The sequence below is a fragment of the Hippoglossus stenolepis genome, chromosome 21 (assembly GCF_022539355.2).
Source record: "Hippoglossus stenolepis isolate QCI-W04-F060 chromosome 21, HSTE1.2, whole genome shotgun sequence".
Taxonomy (NCBI): domain Eukaryota; kingdom Metazoa; phylum Chordata; class Actinopteri; order Pleuronectiformes; family Pleuronectidae; genus Hippoglossus; species Hippoglossus stenolepis.
Window position 1 is genome coordinate 9,687,369 of NC_061503.1, and position 19,108 is coordinate 9,706,476.

General features: G+C 41.6%; 1 protein-coding gene across 4 annotated transcripts in view; it reads left to right on the forward strand.

Annotated features, from left to right (window-relative positions):
• rab11fip3 (RAB11 family interacting protein 3 (class II)) overlaps positions 1-18,570 on the forward strand; it is a 30,435-nt gene extending 11,865 nt beyond the window's left edge. For 2 of the 4 annotated variants that reach the window (XM_035145870.2, XM_035145872.2), the window contains exons 3-14: positions 803-879; positions 3,445-3,617; positions 8,019-8,219; positions 11,234-11,371; positions 12,391-12,426; positions 12,573-12,666; positions 12,844-13,088; positions 13,573-13,654; positions 13,776-13,913; positions 14,073-14,228; positions 14,539-14,679; positions 14,778-18,570. In XM_035145870.2, coding sequence (XP_035001761.1) covers positions 803-879; positions 3,445-3,617; positions 8,019-8,219; positions 11,234-11,371; positions 12,391-12,426; positions 12,573-12,666; positions 12,844-13,088; positions 13,573-13,654; positions 13,776-13,913; positions 14,073-14,228; positions 14,539-14,679; positions 14,778-14,891 — 1,595 coding nt within the window. In that variant the 3' untranslated portion in view covers positions 14,892-18,570. Of the gene's footprint in view, positions 1-802; positions 880-1,655; positions 2,850-3,444; positions 3,618-8,018; positions 8,220-11,233; positions 11,372-12,390; positions 12,427-12,572; positions 12,667-12,843; positions 13,089-13,572; positions 13,655-13,775; positions 13,914-14,072; positions 14,229-14,538; positions 14,680-14,777 lie in introns of those variants that run through there. The other 2 variants (XM_035145873.2, XM_035145871.2) reach the window with 2 other exon arrangements.
• The last annotated feature ends 538 nt before the right edge of the window (positions 18,571-19,108 follow it).

Sequence of the window (19,108 nt, forward strand, 5' to 3'; positions counted from 1 at the left end):
ATAAACATGGCAATCCATTTTTAAGTTAAAACATTTTTATTAAATCAGATCACAGCTGGAAGTGTCCGAGGTCATTCTTAGATTATATTCACAGGCACCTCAGTTAATATGGTGAAGAGAAGTCCCATTATAGACCTTCTTTGAGTTTGGCAGACATTTAAATGAACATTATAGGAGAAAATGTAGTGAAAACTAAATGAAGTTATATTCACGATTTCTGTGTCGTTATCCTGTAATGTATTGCAGAAAAAAATGCTCAGGAACTCAAGTAAATTGCACACATGCGTTTTTGATTAAGAAAAATGTATGTGAATTTTCAAGCATGCACTATTTAGTTGATTATTGGATTTTTATTATATAAACGACGGCGCATATGTAAGTAGAAAACGTAGAACAAGTTTTGCCTGCACAATTGATGTTGATTCATAAACCCGCTGCAACACCTTAACTCATTCATTCTGTCTCATGGCTGTTTATTTGTTCGTGGACACTGGTACTATACACTGGGAAATGGAAAAAGCTGTATTTAAGTATACCAAACCATTTTTCTGAAATCTAAGTGAACTTCACATGAACTTAGCATACTTTGCAAAAGAATGTGAGAACTGTATAATTTAAATAAAATGCATGTAGTATACTGGAGCAACATGACTGTAGCCGTAAAAAAAGGTAAATGCACTATTCAATTTATATTGTTTGCATAGACATTGCACACACCCACCTTGTGTTTGTTGAGTCTCCTTTGCCGTTTGACTTTGTGTTTGTTGACATTAAACCTGTCTTTTTGCTCTCATATCTGCAGGTCCAGAGCCACAGCTCTACAATGTAAACTACAGTCCAGGCGATGGAGCTGTGGGCTGTCCAGAGGAATATGATGAGGTGAGGTGCCACTCAAGAGGCTAAGCCCCCCCTTTAGTTGTGTATGTGGTCCAGTTGTTTTGTGTTCAGTTCCTACTGGTGCACACAACAGCCCAGTGTGAAGGTAACATGCTGAACTCCATGTGCACTCTCACTCTTCCCACTGTAATTCAGCGAGTGGCTTGCAGAGCTATCATTACCACTCTGTGGATGTTCCACCAACTGAACACCCTGGTTTGGCTGATACTAAATAGCATCTGGCACGCTAGGTTTTTGAGTATCCTTTGACAAATATTGGATCAGCTGGAATGTGCTAGGATTTTTACGTGTGTGTGTATGTGGACTTTTGTTTTTACAGTTGTGGTTAGCATATGTGGAATTCCTGTCTCCTCTTGTGCACGCAACTTGTATATTTAACCATCATTGTTGCTGGCCTCTGCAAAACTGAATCGTTTCTGCTATTGTGTGCACTTTAAGCACTGCTGCCCAGTGCTGTGTATTGTACTGTATTAGCACCCTCTCTTGGTTTAACTGACAAATGCAGGTCTGTGTACTTTGTGCAAAGAAGATTCATATGATTGGCGTTACAGTAGGTGTTAAATGCTCTATTTATTAAATCACATGTTACCAAATTAGTTAATCAAAATCTAGATCTTCCTCTCCTGTAAATGATGCGATTCATTTAAAAAAATATGTTAGACTAATGCTTAACTACAAATCATGTGTTAATGTTTGTTTACCCTTTGATAAACTGCATATTTTGGTTAGGTTCCTTAACTAAGGGTTTGTTCCTTACAGTTTGCTTTTTGTATTGCTACGGTCTCTTATTTAATTATTAAGTGTACCTCAATATTTAGTCATATATGCAGTTAAGATGAAAACAGATGAACAAGACAAATGTATCTGAAAATTAAACACAAAAACAAGAAATAGAGAGAGAAACATTCTGGCTCAAGAGTGTGACGTACCTAGCCTTAACGTATTTTCTACACAAAATCCTCTTGTTTCTGTAGCTGCTGTTTACTGGAAACCTTGAAAGCGGAATTTTGGGGGAAGTTTGTGCATGTTTGAAGTAGCTGCCACACCTGTGTCCATTGCCTTGTTTTTCCCTCGGGTTCCTGGCAGAAAAGGGTTCCTCTCTGTCAATGGTTCTGCTGTTCGAGCCATGTTTGCTTTCAAAACAGGCAAGGTAAGGCTGTGGAGCTGATGCATGGCGTAAGAGCAAGCAATGCCCCATGTGCCCCATTTCACCCTCACTAAATATTTTCTACAGTTTCTGAAGGTCACATTTCACCTCCCATTTTAATTTGTAAATAGAAATCTTACAGCAGCAACCGTGGCATTTCCAGTTATAAAAACCTGTTTTGTTGTTGTTGTTGTGCCAGAACTCTAACATGTGCTCCTGCTGCCTCAACAGTTTTACAACATAAGAGCACATTAGTTTTCTGTTGGCACACAGTCAAACAGTTGCGGCAGGTTGTTGTGATGTACAGTGTAGCCCTTGTAGGTTGTGCAGCCTGAGACATGTCAACATGGCTTAAAGATTTATCCAGTCACACTGGGCAGGGAAATGAAGCTCCCAGGAGCCAGGAAAGATTAAACCGTTATTCAGCTGATCGTGTGCTGTTTTAACTCTGGGGGGCTAAAGGCTGGCAGTAGTTGATTGAGCATTACAGCTGACTTCTTGTTACTCTTTGGACTTTGTCTCTGTCTCCACCCCTCTGACCACCCAGTGGAGCAGAACGAGGTGTTGCAGGATTTTCCATTTTTCCAACATACACACACACACTCTCTCTCGCTCTCTCTCTCTCTCTCTCTCTCACACTCTCTCACTCTCTGAGAGTAAAAGTGAGGAAGCAGTAGTAGTGAGTTATTAGGAGGTTCTCATGGCAGGCCAGCTTTCCTGTCAGTGAGACCAGACTCACAGAATGGTTCTGGACATGGTGGATAGCCCTCTGGGCCTTGTGACTCCTGATGCTTCATTTCTAATGGTACGTTATGCTTGCCAATATGACTCACCTGTTTCATTTCTGCTTTATAGCTCTGATACCTGTTTATGTGTCTCTAGTTGCTGATAGCTTCAGATGTGGTTTTTTTGGCACGATTCAGACTGTGAACATTTGGTTTTTAGTGCTTATTTTAATTGAACTTGTTGCTTAGAGGTGTTGATGCAGCAGGTTTTGCTTGGAACAGCCATCTGAATTACAGCAGATTGTCTCTGAAGTCATTTCATGTGTTTGGCTGTTGGTGATATTGGCATCATGACCGGCTGCTCAGGTTTTATTCAAAACGGACCATCTTTCAAATGGCTCCTGTTTTTCACTCTCTTTAACCAAACTATAGGTTTGTCAGGTCAGCTTTGTTTTTGTCTCATAAATGCAAAATAATCCACTTGATGACATTTAAACATATTCTGTAGACGTGGTTGAAAGTGCACAAGAAGTTCATGGTCTTGTTTGTTTTTAAAATGAACACTACTTCTGTGTTTGTGCAGTATTGGTTTCTAAAGCCATGTTGTTCTTTTTAATCTGAAAATTCAGGAACTACAGCGTCTTCTCTCCACTTAATCTCGTTCTGTTTCTGCAGCAAAATGAGGTGACAGACAGTGCCTATCTGGGCTCGGAGAGCACGTACAGTGAGTGCGAGACCTTCACTGATGAGGACACGGGGGCCCTCGTACCCCCTGAGATGCATGAGGATGTGGAGACGGACAGCGGCATCGAAGCCACACTGCACGACCCCGAAGATAGCAGAAATAGGTTGGTATAAATTACACCCTCAGCCATACACAGTGTCGGTTTTAGCAAATGTGCTCCTATTTCCTTGGACATGAACGTCGTCTACTCTGTGGCGATGAGGAGGCTGTCTGTGACCCTGATTGACCCCCATCCTACGTCATTAATTGTAATCCACTGGTCATGTGAACCAGATCAAGGTCGTAATGCTGTTGGAGATCGTTGCTGGCCACAGAATTTACAATAAATGTGCGTCAAATCTCCCGCAAATGGTTAGCCCTTGAGTTGCCCTGCGTTGGCCTTTCACACAGATCACATGGTTTACGAATCTTGTGCTGGATCACTCGCGTTCTATTTGGGTCAGCAGACAGGCAGATTAAACAGGAGCAATAGACAGCTATAACGTTACTGACCCGCAGTGTTGAATTCTTCTGATAGTGTGTAGAAAGTCAGTCAGACACAGTGTTTTACAATGATTCTATTATATACTCGTACACAGCTCCGTGTCACAGTTTGAGGTAACATTTCACACAGTCAGCGATGACATTCACTGTTGCTGTTTTCTGTGCAGCTGTACAAGGGAAGCTCACTCAGACATAACTTGAAATGTGCACAGCTCAAAAACACGAGGAGCCTTGAACACAAAGTCCTTCCACCATTCCTCACTACTGTCGGTATTTCCAAGTGGATGATCTTTTGTATCGGCTGAAAAAAAGCTGAGATCTGCTCATCCTCCCTGAATCATCAGGTTGTGGCCTCAGCTGCTAATAATCATAGTTGCTGAAATATTTTGAATGTGTTCCTTTCTCACTTTGCAGGAAATGAACAGCATGATAGGTTCTTTAGAAAGTTTTGTCTTATGTTTTATTTCTTAGTTTTGGATTGAAGTTGGTGTTTGCACTGAATAAAGCCCAGTTATCCTTTTTTATATCAGTATTACCAACTTGAAGTTACTACTGTCTTCCAACTGGGCCGGTGTGATGAGTGTCTTTCACTGACGCACAGTTGCCAGTGGGAATGTGTCGCACATTTGTAGGCAGTTAATCAATAATGAACTGGATCCAAGTGTTTGAATGGATTTGGTGGAGTGTTAGATTTTATTCATACTGACTTGAATATAGACTGTACATGTATATTTTGAGAAGTTTGAATTACCCTCGTAGACGTGATCATTGACTGAGTGAGCAGCCGGTTTTGATTATAGTTACGGTCTCAAGGGTAAACAGAAGGGCAAGAATTGAGCTGTTTGAAAATTTATTTTTTCCAAATCATCATTTTATTACTGCTACAGTGCTGAGAAAATGTTGCTTTAGTATTGTCTGTTTTGGAAAATATACTGTAGAGACACTGGAATTTTAAATACATGGTGAAAGACACAGTACGATCTTTGTTAACTGTTTGTTTTCCAATAAGTGGAATGATGAGCAAAGTGTTGAGTCATACAGGCCAGTAACAAACTGTCTCTTATTGTCCCTCTGTCATTTGTATTTTCTTTAGACAGATAACATGAGCGAAACGTTTTATTCATTTTATAGTATAGGTCAGATCATCTGATCATTCACCCAATTTCTCTCATTTTGAAGAAATTGGCTTCCATATTGTAAATACCTCTGCCAAGGAGGATATGTTTACACCCCTGTCTGTTTGTTTGTTGGTTGGTCGGTTTGTATGTTTGTTTGCTTGTTAGCAAGATTTTACTAAAATAACTGAATGGATTTCCACAGAACTGATTAGAATGGTCAGAGAAGAACCCATTAAATTTGGGTCAGGATCAGGGCAAGAGGGCGTTTTTCAAGATTTTCATAGTTTTCCCAGGAAACAATTTATGGATCTTGATTTAAGGAATCTGCCATATTTAATGGAATGATATCTAGGAGTGTGTGCAGTTGGGTGGATGCAGCTTGATTGAATTAAAGTTGTCTGTTGGGCCTTGGTGGGGGTATGCAACCTACTGTGTGCCATTGCAGTTTGAGCAATTTTATCTAAAGTCGGGCAACTGCTGCAGATGACGCCAATGTATCTGCTTGAGTGTTCTTGTTGACATAGCATGTAGGGCAAACACAAGGGAGGAAATGCAGAACAGTGAGACCTTATCTGCTGACTATGTGACCTGTCTGTCCGGCTTGATGACGGATCGGAGCAGTCTGCCTGACATGGATGTGTTTGGAACTTCCCATTCCATTACTGAATTCCAGGAAGTGTTGAGTTAGCTCTTTTTTTGTTGTTGTTCTTCCCTTTCTCTGCTCTTTGGAAAAGGGCTGATCTGTTTCTCTCCCTTCGACTCAGTTGTACATCTCATGCTGACTCACCTACTAGAATGGAAGCACAGTGTTTTGTCACTGACCTTATCTGCCAGTGGAAATCTTGTCCATCTGTGAATCGAGTCAAGTTCATAGGAAAATTATGGGCATGTTTCCCCAGGTAGAAACTTGTAATTATAATTAAAAATTTTAAGTCAAAAACACTGACGTTTACTAGAGCTTGACCAATACATTGGTGTCAGTGTTTATGTTTATAAAATGTTTTATTTTACAGAATAAATGGTGCAGAAAAGATGTGTATTCATGTTTACATTTTACATACAAAAATATGTTTAAATGTTTGGTTGTATTTGTGTTTCTTTTTTATATGGTTAGTTTATGGTTAAAATATCAAGCCTAAATTACATTTCTTTGATATTGACATCTTAGGAGTCATTGTATGTATGTATATCTGCAGATATAATGGTATCAGAATTTTTTTACTCCCTATATCATCGTCTGCTTCTCCCTCCAAAAATCCATATTAGTCGGGCTCTAATATTTAGAGTGATTCAACATTGAGTGCAAGTAAATGTCCAAAAAAAGGTAAGAAGCTCCACAAGGTTGTTGTTTTGCAGCCTGGTTAGCTAAATGAAACCTGGAGCCACATAAGACATAGTCAGAGTAGGAGAATAAGTACTGGACTAGGGATTAAGAATCTAACAGGATTAGCCTCCCCCACCCTCATCTGTCCTACCCCTGTGTGCCCGCACACATTTGGTCCTTGGAAGGTCAGCAGGACTGTCTGTTGGCCGTTGCTTAGCCTCAAATCTGATTAACCCACTCACAGTCAACCCTCTGTGGTACCTGCCTCGAGTCTTTTGGGTGACACAGTTAATGCACCACCAGTCATGTGGCACCGCGGATTGGCAGCTTATTAGGACCACAAACTTGGCTGTTTTTTTTGTTTGTTTTTAAAGATCAGACTCAGGAGAGTGTTGTTTTTGTTTTTCAATTGGTGTAACCTGTGAAACTTCAGGATTCCACTCTGGTTGTCTGGGGTTTTAACTCCAGTTGCTCCACGGCTTTCACGCCAGGGCAGCGGAGGCCGTCCAAAGATGCGTTCTCGCTCTTCTCCGGCCATTTGTGTGGGAGACCTCAACATGGGGCCAAGTTGTAAGAGCCAGGGTAAAGGGTAAGTGGCTTCAAAACATGGCTTCAACCAGTTCAGGCTAGTGTTTGTTCAGGGCATGACTGCAGCTGAAACTGCAATGATTTGAGTCTGCTTATTTTTGTATAACAGTTTGGGATATTGTGTTTTCACAGTGTAAATTAAGGCAACGGTTTAGCTTTAGACAGATGGATGGCGTTTTTTCTTGTAAACAAACACGGGGGTTCATCATGGTGTGCTGAGAAAGCAAACTTTTCTGCTGATTTGAACATCCTCATCCTGTGTGTGTGCTGAAGACATCTAGTATTTCCTGTTGGACAGCAGGAAAGTGTAGTTTTCCTGTTAAATGAAGATCAAGGCATTGAAGCTTTTGTTGCTCTATCAATTTCACACCAAAGACTTCCACATTCACCCAACAGCTTTCTGTTCAGTTGTGTAAGATAACCAGCCAATTATGCAAGCTGAAGTCATGGCCCTGTCTCCCAGCACAGTCAGTCGTGGTTTTGCCTTACCAGCGGGGCACAAGCCATTTTGTTTCCCAAAGCAGCCTTTGGGATTAATGTGAATTAACAGATTACCTCTGAAGACAAGTGATCATTGAACTTGTCCAGATAGTAGGTCTTCCTGGGGGGAGGATTAATTATAGTTGTGGGATTTACAGTTGGCTCCAGTCATTTCCAGGATTCTGGTTCAAACACCCCCAACCATCAACCAGCCTTTTTACAGCTTGTTACAATCCTTGTTTCTAAAGCTCAAAAACTATAACATGTTCCTATTTTTTGAAGTGGAGTCAGAAGATGAGACTTGTTTGGTTTGGGTAACGTTGTGGGTTTTTTAAATGGATGGTTCTGTGTCTGTTTATACCCAGTCGGTCGTCCATTTTTATCTCTTCTAAACCTGTCACAGTCTCCTTTTTTTTTTTTAGCTCGGACCTAAAGTTAAATACGCTGTTGTTGTATACAAAAGTGAACACAGGCATGCACTAACAGTAATCCATTCTTGTGTGTCCCTCAGGTTTTCCCTTAACTCTGAGCTTCATAACCACTCCGTAGTGACGGCCATCAGTGGAGAGGAGGAGCACTTTGAGGACTTTGGTGAAAGCAATACCTCAGAGTTGCTACTGGAGAGCAGCGTGGAGGGGACCGAGGGGGAATGCGACTCACCTCTCGCGCAGCCCCTGGAGCAGGTCAATGGCTCCTCACTTCTGTCTCCCAGGTACGAGCCCGACTTCCCTACACGGGGTCAAGATGTGATGAATAATGACATTTCTACTCAGATTGCTTTGTCCTTCAATTCTAGTCAGCCCAAAGGTCATTTATTTGACGTGAACATTAATGAAATGTACACCACACTGTGAAATCGCAACTTTCTTTTCATCCTACCCTTCCTGATAAGAGATTTGACACAGACACATTAGCAGCTGCATTGTCCAGGCCCCAAATGCCTCCCAGTATGTTCTACAGAGAAAATGTTCCTCTTTGAACAAAGACACTGAGGTCACACTTTGAAAGAGCTATCTGGAGACGGCCTTCACACCCCTATCTGCCTCCTTTTCTTGGTGAAGGGCGAGATAAATGGAGTGAATACAATCTTCATTTTTGCAGGCTTACTCTCACTGTTGCAATGATATATTGAAAATGTAGATATTGAGATAAACTCTGTTCTAAAACTGTGTAAGAGTAAATGTCTGAAGGGTGGAATCTGTTACCAAAGAGTTCTGAGACAGGCAGAAGATGTTTTGTTGCATTGAGTTCAAACTCGAGGGTAATTTTAACTCAGCCTTTGAGCTGCGGCAGTACAGATACGGGTTGTCTGTCAAACACCAAAATACAGCGAACACACTCCTCTTTGTAGCACAGTACGTTTGTGGTGAAGCCCTTTTTCCCAGTCACCTTTTTCCTCCCTCCTCCTCCTCTGTTTTCTTCTAAGACTCTAAGCTGGATAATTCATAATTCCCACTTGGGTGATATTTCTGTGATTTTCCTTGCCAGGAAGAACTTTAAAGCCAAGTACTTTTTTTGTCCATTGACAATATATAAATGAGCTGATCATTGAAGTACATCCTTAAGTTTATACCTACTGTTTTGTAGGAGTCACTATTAAAAGGACAGGAAGGCTAACATAGCAAATACTGCTTGATTATATGTAATATGATGTTTGGATATTAACTTCAATGATCCTCACATGTAAGTTGTTATTTCACAAAGTATTAAAAGGACACCTTTCAGCGAATAAATTCAAGAATATAGGCGGAGGTACGAATTCTTAAATTGTCATTTGATGCTATATTTATAAAAAAGTTGAAGCTGTATGTGACGGATTACATCTCACACAAGTTGAGCAGGAATCTTTTCACTTGTTAAATTGAAAAAACAACATACAAAAAAACTTGCCTCCCACGAACTTCACCCACTCGGTGTGAATGCGTCACGGTTTCGAGCCGCTGTTGGCACATGTAGCAGCGCTGCCTACACACACCCGCTCATTTATCCATCTACATATAACAGTGTGAGCGCACACACATGAGGGCTGCCTCTCTTCTACACAACACACATCGCTGCAGCCTTTCTTTAACAGTCATTCCCCAGGCTGTCAGTATAAAATGGCTCCGTACAACAATGCATATGACCATCGAGTGAGACTCGCTCAATGTCTGCCATGTAACGCAGCGTTTCTGCTGACTTAGACAAAACACGGTGCCAGTTTGTTGCATAATTCAGACCTGACCCCCTTCCTGAATGAGCAAGCAGCTGGTGGAGGTGGTGTGAGGAGAGGGTACAAACTCCTCAACAATGACATAAGCATTTTTGTTTTATATTTTTTATTTTGATACATATATATTAAATGAAATAGTGAGCATTCTGTTGGTTATCTGGGCTCTCGCCAAGGGTAAATAGACGAGACTGTTTGGCAGCAGGGGGAAAAACATCTTATCAGCTTAGACGAGATCAACACATTCCTTCTAGGATGTTTTGTTTCCTGACACTGTCCTGAAAACGCATCACAACCACACTGCACAGTCTGTTTCACGTCTCCCTCCCAGCGAAGCCTTCACACTTTACTCTTTCAAACTCTGCTGTGGATTTCACTAACACTCCCCGCACCTTCAGGCTCTGGTATTAACAACCGTCTCAGGTGATCCGATCATAAGTGGACAGCTCGAAATACAGATGTGAACGCAATGAGGATGCATTTGAGATCCTATCACTCAGAAGTGGTGTTTGACGCATTTCTCTGTGGGCAAATGCATCCTGAGCCACGTGAGAAGAAGCGCCCACTCCTCTGACATCCTCCAACTCGCTACAGTTTCATAATGAACCAGAAGTAGTTTTACACCTCTCAGCTTTTCACATAAACTGATTTATTTGTGGCTACTGCACAGTATCAACACTCATCGCCACAACTTGAATTATCCATTCATCCTTATCCCAGGGCCCAGGGATGTGCAGTGTCGAATTTGGACACACGATACGCTCATTATTAATAAACTTTGAATAACAGCGCTCTGTAGTAGCGGAGGTTGGGACTCATCAATATAAGTGACGTTGTTGCAACAACAGCTTGTTCACGACAACTGCATCGACGACTGACTCTCCCGGTTCTGCATACTCAGTCGAGCTTCACTGAACTTTGAATAAACGGGTCAGCAGCTATTTGTGCAGCAGCTGTGGCGCAGCTTCAGGGTTCTGTGCACTGAGTCCTGCAGCCGGTTCTGCTCAATTACAGCAGGTCGATTTTTAAAGTTTCAGAAAGAAAGCTGCAGCTAGAATTAACACAGGCCGAGCAAACCACACATTACAAACAGACGTGTACAATGGACACTGCACTAGTTTGTTTTCAAATGAGTAAAATCTAATTTAATTGTAAAAGCTGCGCCCAGTGCATTGATTCACTCAGCCCCTCCTGGCTCTGCTCTCTCTCTCCTTCTCACACTCACACAAACACATTGACAATGGATCTATCTGAATAGTCAGACTGGCTAAAAATATAACTTGTTAGTTCGAATGACGTACGTGTTTAATTGCACATCGCGCGGTGAAGTGAGACTAAACTGAAACTTGGAGCTGCCCACTTCTCATCGAATCACCTAAGAGCGATGTTAAGACCACGTGTGACCAGGACCTCAGAGGTGTCCTTTCCCACCTCAGTGCACCCCCCACACCTCTCTCACCTTCTTGTCCGTCACTCACCACTTCCTCCTCCTCTTCCTCCTTGTTTCCTCTTTCCAGCGCACCTGCTCCTCTCCCTGACTGCTTTCAGAGCTTCCTCAGGGAGGAAGCGCTGGACTTTTTCTGTAGCCAGTGTCACAAACAAATAAGTCGTCTCGAGGACCTCTCCACCCGCCTCAATTTCCTAGAGATGACTAGGTAACAAATCATTCACAACCCGCAACCATTCCAACCTGTGTGAATGTGTTTGCAGTGCTCAATAGACGTGTTCTCATAATGCGTGCATGTTGAAGTAGCAACAACATGGTGTGTGTTTTGTTATGGACTGCACATTCTCACACAATCACATTGTGGTGTATTTTGTGGGTTGTTTTAGGCCCTTCATACATCACACTGTCCGCAGTCTGTTTATCATCTGCACCCTGTTTTTGCAGTGTTAGCATTTAGCATTTATTGATGGAAAACATCACTTAAGGAATTTCAGTGGCTACTTTGCACCTTTTACATGGTGGATGCTGGTTCCTTCCCATTGTTTCCATCTTTATAAATTATTATTTGTCACCCGTACATAATAAATTGTTCTGAAATTTTACATTTTAAGATGAATAGATTATTTGTACCAGTTAGTTAGTTTGAAGGACGTTATAGAAATAATAAATTATGGGTATCCCAGGTGAGTAATGTAGGTATTTTTGGTTCTTCATTTCATTACCTTCATACTTTATCTAAGTTGCCAGCTTGTAGTGGAGTAAAGCTTATTTTAAACTGCTTTTATTGGAACAAACTTGCTGATCCAGGATTATTGACCATTAGCTTCATTACTGAATGTTAGTAAATGTTAAATCCAATTTCATCTGTTTACCACCTTTGTAAATCTGAGAGAGGGCATAGGTCACATCAGAACTTGAAAATATGAGATAACTAACATAAAAAAAATATTGAAATCTATCAAACACCAAATTGAGATACATTTTTCGAAGTTTCTATGATTCAATCTGTCACAGGTCAAAACTAATCCTAGATCAGACGTGTGTGTGTGTGTGTTAGATTGCTGTGATGTGAACATTTTTGTAGCGGATGTTTTGTCATGAATCTAGTACCCAGCACCAGAGAGACGGCTGGGGGTGGATAAGAGGACCATCAGGAGATGGTATCTCTTTCCTCTATCCTTTTTCTCTTCCTGACCATCTTTCCTGTTGTTCTATTTTCCCATCCAGTGCTGGTAAGAGGCTGTCCAGCAAGAAAGTAGCAAGGTAAAATAAACAATTGCTCCAATTCCAGTCATACTCATAATATGAATACTTTGAATAAAATGTGAATGGAATGAGAAAACCACAGTTTATCAAATGTGAACTGGCTCCAGGGAGTTAAGTGTTTTTTTTTCTATCTCCACTTACAGACATCTCCTCCAGAACAGCTCCATGACTCTGGACACCATGAGCGACTTAACGCGGGACATCCTGGAGCTCGCTGACAATGACATCACAGACAAGGTGACAAAGTGAACCTGCCTCTGAATCCCACTGGTTACATACATTCATACGTCACAGTTTTCACCTGTTAAAGGCAGGAGCATAATTTCACATTGGCTGCAACACATCGTAGTTGAGAACCCTAACAACATCTTTTCATTTGTGTTTCGCTAACCATGAAATGTCTACCTTTCCCAGGTGCTCCTCCTCGAGCGTCGAGTGGCCGAGCTGGAGAAGGAGTCGGAGGCCTCGGGGGAGCAGCACACACGACTGCGCCAGGAGAACCTTCATCTAGTGCACCGGGCCAACGCCCTGGAGGAGCAACTGAAGGAGCAGGAGGTCCTTGCGGACGAGCAGCTACAGCAAGAGACCCGTCGCCACAAGGAGGCGCTGAGCAAGCTGGAGAGGGAGAGAGGGCTGGAGCAGGAAAACCTGCAGGCCAGGTAGGCACTCAAGAGACGATCTGAATGTTTGTATAATATCTTTGGAGGCAAAGTAAAAATTCAAAACATATATTTATTTATATCGATTAACGTTCTTTGCCTGTGCCACCTGGTTTATTAAATACAATTCTGTCCCTTTGTATAAATATCATAAAAAACAATCCTGTCATCAGCCATTTAGACGTTTTTAAAACGTTGTAATTTTCCCTAAAACGTGTTTAGGTTTTGTTTGTTGATGTGTTTGATTTAATGATGCCTTGAAAACCCATTTGTTGATTGTGATGCCAGTGCTTGACTAACTGGTTGTTGGTGGCGTAAGGCCTCCATACTGCCACCCTCTGGCAATTACCTGCCACTGATCCTAAGCTGTTTTTTTTAGGGAATATTTGTTACAACCTGTAACAAATATATTAGTTGTCATTTTGTGGTTGCACTGTAGCTTTTTAATGTGAATCTCTTTTTGATTTGTGTTTCTGTATTTTAGGCTGCAACAGCTGGATGAGGAGAACAGTGAGCTTCGGTCCTGTGTTCCTTGTCTACGAGCAAACATTGAGAGACTAGAGGAGGTAAGTGCAGTAATGTCTCATCTCATGGTTTGTCTTTAATTTAGGCTCCTAGTTGTTCTCATAAGTTGCATGGATGGCTCCTCCTCATCCTCACCTTCTTTGTTTTTGTTTGTTCTTCCAGGAGAAGAGGAAGCTACAGGATGAGACGGAAGCCATGTCCGACAGACTGCAAGAGGAGACGGAGTCCCGCAGAAAGATGGGTGACAAGCTGAGCCACGAGCGCCACCAGAGCCACAAGGAGAAGGAGTGCACGCAAGAGGTTGAGCTGGTTCCTCTATTTGCAAAATAAACAATGTGCTGGAAAAAATATTCAAATATAGTCTAGTTACACAGTGACTGTGCTTTTGCCCTTTACCCCTCACTTTATGACTCCTAATAACTCAACCAACTGACGTCTCCTTGTGTGTCTCTGACACAGCTAATTGAAGACCTACGGAAACAGCTCGAGCACCTACAGTTGTACAAGTTGGAAGCTGAAGCGAAGAGAGGGCGCACACCTGGTGCAGGGCTGCAGGAGTATCAGACCCGCACCCGCGAGGCCGAACTGGAGCAAGAGATCAGACGACTCAAACAGGTAATACCCTAAGAATAGAATAGAAAGCCTTCATTGTCATTTAATTGTACAAAACACAATGACATTAAGAGTGCTACTCCCGGTTGGTGCATAAAAGTTAAAAAGAACAGATTCTATACAATATATGACGCAGTTAAAACAATCTTATAGAGAGAAAAGAAATAAATGTAAAGTTCCATCGTCCCATGCCTCTTTACACGTTATGTTGCATTGTCTCATTCTATCACTGTTCTGTTTTGACATGGAAGAATGATGTAGCATCTGGCCTTCAATGTTTTGTGACGCGTTCCATTTGCCTCCACCTCTCCAGGACAACCGCAGCCTGAAGGATCAGAACGACGAGTTAAACGGCCAGATCATCAACCTGAGCATCCAGGGAGCCAAGAACCTGATGTCGGCCTCCTTCTCCGACTCCCTGGCAGCTGAGATCAACTCTGTGTCTCGCTCAGAGGTAGGTTATTAGAAAACAAACAAGATGAACATATCCATGACCGGTTCACCTTTTTATTTGAATAATCTCCACTGATTTCCTGTCTCCCTGTTTTCTAGCTGATGGAGGCTATCCACAAACAGGAGGAGATCAACTACAGACTCCAGGACTACATCGACAAAATCATTGTGGCCATCATGGAGTGCAACCCCTCCATCCTGGAGGTCAAATAGACTCCACACAGCCTGAGGGCCCCTCGGAGTGATGTCACAGGCTGTTAAAAACATACTGGAAACTTTGCTGAATGAAAACTACCCGGAGAGGATGTAAAAATATTCGGACATCGTTTTGGTAGACATAAAACAACAACGCACTCAATTCATCCAGCAACCCCCACCTCAAAAATGAAGAATTTATCAAGTCCATGGCTGTCAGTGGAAAAATAAGCTATTTTGCGTTAAACATCCCTTGAGTCTGTTCTTATTTGTGAGTAAATGTGTCTGCCCTCCTGAAAACACTTGGGTTCTGGTGACTTCCATGTATTTGGCTAGAGGGACCTGAGTCGCCCCCTATTGAGCGAGTGAATGTGTGCGAGGTCAGTGATTGAGAGAAGAAATCTACCCCACCCCCTTCCCCCAAAAAACAGTGTCAATGTTTGATTGAGCTAAAAAACAAACAAACAGGACAATTATACCTAAAGGCCTTAAATGAAAGGTGATACATGAATTAAACACACCATGCTTGCCTCAGTTCAGTCAGTGGGCTGAGATCTCCTGATCCAGGCTGAGTCGTGTTTTCATCCCAAAGAGAGGAAGCCGTATGAAGCTCTGCTCAGGAGACGAGTAGGTTTGGTCGTTAAAACGTTAAAAGCTTGCTGTGCTGCCTAATAGTCCCTATAACACTGTGTTCTGTCCTCCCAAGCTCTTTCCAGTGAACCCAAGCGAGGGACGTTTCTAGGGGTTGAGGTAGAGAAATCCCCGAAGGGTATCGTGTGTGTGTGTGTGTTTTGTGTGAGGTGTTCTGTGTTACTTTAAGGTTTTGAAAAAGCTCGGTGACACGAGAAAGCATAACGAGGATGACCCAGTCGTTCTTGAAACTCTCCCAAATGAAGGAACGTGGTGGTTTTATAATGTGCTTCATCGTCTCATTTATTTTTACAATGAAACAGGGTCCCGGAGCTCAGGTGGGCTGTGAGCTTCATGTGGAAAATTGACTACGTCTCCCCCATCACTCCCTGGCACACAAACTTATGTCACTAAATCTATACCGACTGTAACTGACAAAATCTTACCACCTCATCACTTTATAAAACTCTGCAAACACTTGAATTAAGCATGAAGGGAAACTGCTGAGGGATTCTGGGAGTTGTAGTCAAAGTTTTCTCAGCCCACCTGATCCCAGTGTTCTCTTGCTGAGTGAAAGTGACGGAGAGCATTCAGGTTACCAATGTTTTTTGTTTCTTTTTCGGTCTTTGCTGCGCAAGCGGTTTATTGTCAGTAAAAATGTAACGCGTGACTGAAAACTGCTGACATCCTGGAGGTTGTACTTTGCACTAAGTTTTGTTTTTGATTTCTTTATTGTTGATTAAAAAAAAAAAAATGTTTTATTATGAAGGGATCAAATGTAAAATTGAATATATTTTGGAGGCTGCGTGAAGATGATAGAATGTTGGATTTGTTGCTACAGACACACCAGAGAACGTAAGGGGCTGGTGTGTGTGCTGCAGGAGAAAAAGAATGCCACACTATTCATAATGCCATGTTGGAAATATTAGAGAATACTACAAAAATCAGTTTTCACTCAAATCCTATTTTTTCAGTCTTCATATGAGCTTTTTCCCTGACTATCGGCCAGTTGTATTGTTTTTCAGACCTGATCTGCTTAGTATTGAAAAGACAGGCGGACTTTGGGAGCAATAATCCTTGACGAGAACGTGGACATTAATGCAAAGCAGGTAAATCAAACCTGCTTCTTTATTTCCTCCTCTGCTCGAGCAACAGCTGCGTATTCGGACTGACGCCGTGCTTGAGTGGCATCGACTTCTTTCTGACTCAGAAACTGGACACAAAGGGTCGGATTTACCCAGCAGATATCTTGACGGAGTTATCGTCTCGGAGGTGGTTTTTTGTCCAAACAGCATGGCGTTCAGCACCAGTATGCTAAAAAAGGAATTCCTATTTTCCACCCTTTTCACCTTCGAAATCGTCTCTCACTTCTCCTCTTCACCTGCCACTCCCTGGAGAAAAATGGCCTTGGATGTAAATGACTTGTACATGTAAAGTTTTTCTACACTCACTCTAGATTCTAGGTATTTTTATAGCCAGAAGAGGAAAGAACATTTCTTTTTCTTGTCTTATGCTGAGAGACAGCTGCCTGTATTCTTCTCTAGCATGTAGCGTGTACAGTATCTGTTTATTTTTCTCTCTCCTTTTAAAATCACCCGCAGATATTTATTCATCATTCGACACAAACACAACTCACGACTGTGATCTGTTCCGCCGAGAATATATTTGTACATTTTTTTGAATTTCACAAGGGGAGGTCACTAACTCATGGTGAACTATTCTGTGGGAGAATTTATTGAATTAAGAGACACGTTTTGAAGTGTTATCGTCTCCATCGTATGAAAAGGCTTGAGCGTGACCTGCTCTTGAAAGGTCGTTTGTCGAGGTCGTCACACTCTTCCGTTACGCTGATGCAGCTTTGACCTCATCAGGGTTATTTTTTTTATTTTTTTTATTTTTTTTTTAGACAAATGGCAGAGTATGCAGTTTCTACTGTTGTCTTCCCAGACGGAGTCAGGCACTGCATGGAAATAGATTTTTTTTATTGTACTTCTCTGATTCCGTTGTTTGACCTATGTTTTGACTGACAAATCATATGCTATAATATCCCATCTGTGGAGTCGTCGGTTGTGAGACCTTGTGATATCTGCACATGACACTGAAAAACCTCATATCCAGGCTCGCTGATTTCAGCTTCCTGCCTTTTAGTGCACTTTGAGGTTCACATTTAACGCTTCATTTCGTTAGAGTAATGAATGTTTTGTGCTTCTCAAAGAGGAAACACGTCGACACCTGAACACAGCAGACTATATCGCAGTTATTTCTCTCCCTGCTTCATATATTATTGTCAGCTTTTGACAGATAGTTTGAGGACAACTGGCAACAGACTAACTTGACATCAGATGAGAGCACAGAGCTGATAAAAACATTCCCTTTGAGCAGAGCTGAAGGTGACTGCACTTTAACCAGATCCAGTTTCCCTCTATCGCTTTCAAAAATGACCAAAGACTAGATGTTTGAGCTTAAACTGATCATTTAAACTATCAGGGTCCGTGATCACACTTTTGGTAACACTTGTTCTAATCAATCATAAATTGACAGACACTCAGCTTGCCCTAAAACAGAAACTTGCCTGCTAGTCCAAACACTGTGCCTCTGTGTCTCAAACTTTGCCTCTAAACTAACCTGATGATGAGCCCTGGGAAAAGCACTGACCACACGACTGTCAGTTCGTTAAATTATAACAATGAAAACAAACTGTAAATATGAATTGTCATTTTTTTTTTTTTTGTGGACTTTTCTTTTCTCTCTCTCTCTTACAGTCACTTCCAGTGTCCAAAGAAAGTTTGCTCAAGGCACAAACATCACTACTAAAGTAGTGCATGGCTTGGGAAGATAAAGAGAATAATTGTAGAAAAGAGAAATTATAAAAGTTAAATTTATTCCTATTTTCGAAACATAAATGTATAAATTATAACGGTATTGGTTACAGCTGTATATTATTTTTGAAGATCCCCGATCTAATCCTAATTGTTACTGGGGAAATAGAATTTCAGTCATTGTAAAAAGAGAAAATTTAAAGGTTACCAGTGAAAGTAAGATTAGAAAAATAAATGGAATAAAAGCACCCTGTGGTTGTGTCGTTTTTTACAAGTCAAGTTTCCATTTGACCATTTGTTTGTCTGCTGTGTGCATGGACTGTGTAGATCCTGGAGCTTTTCACATTAAACAAACAAGCACTTTCAACCATACAATTAATTTGACAGAAGACAACTTCAAATGTACAAGGCAAGATCTCAGTCATTTCCAGTGATGTTACTATTTCTGATTCATGTGTAAGCAAGCTGATCACCATTCTGATAACGACAGAACTGTTTGAACTACAGTCGGAGCCCGGAGGTGTTCAGCTTCCCTCAGCAGGTTTGTTAAAACCTTATCCATCAACAGATATCTGCCTCCTACCTTTCAGCTCCACCTGCATGAGTCCTCAACCACTCCTTATCCTTTTTATACATTATTATCAACGTTATATTATGTAACCTCCTGCAACAGCCAGATTGAAGGAGTGAAGCCTGCTTGTCTTCTCATATTGGTTACAATGTGAGTACAGGTGTACAATACTTATTTTGTATTTGTTAACTTGTGTCAAAAATCGATCGGTCCAT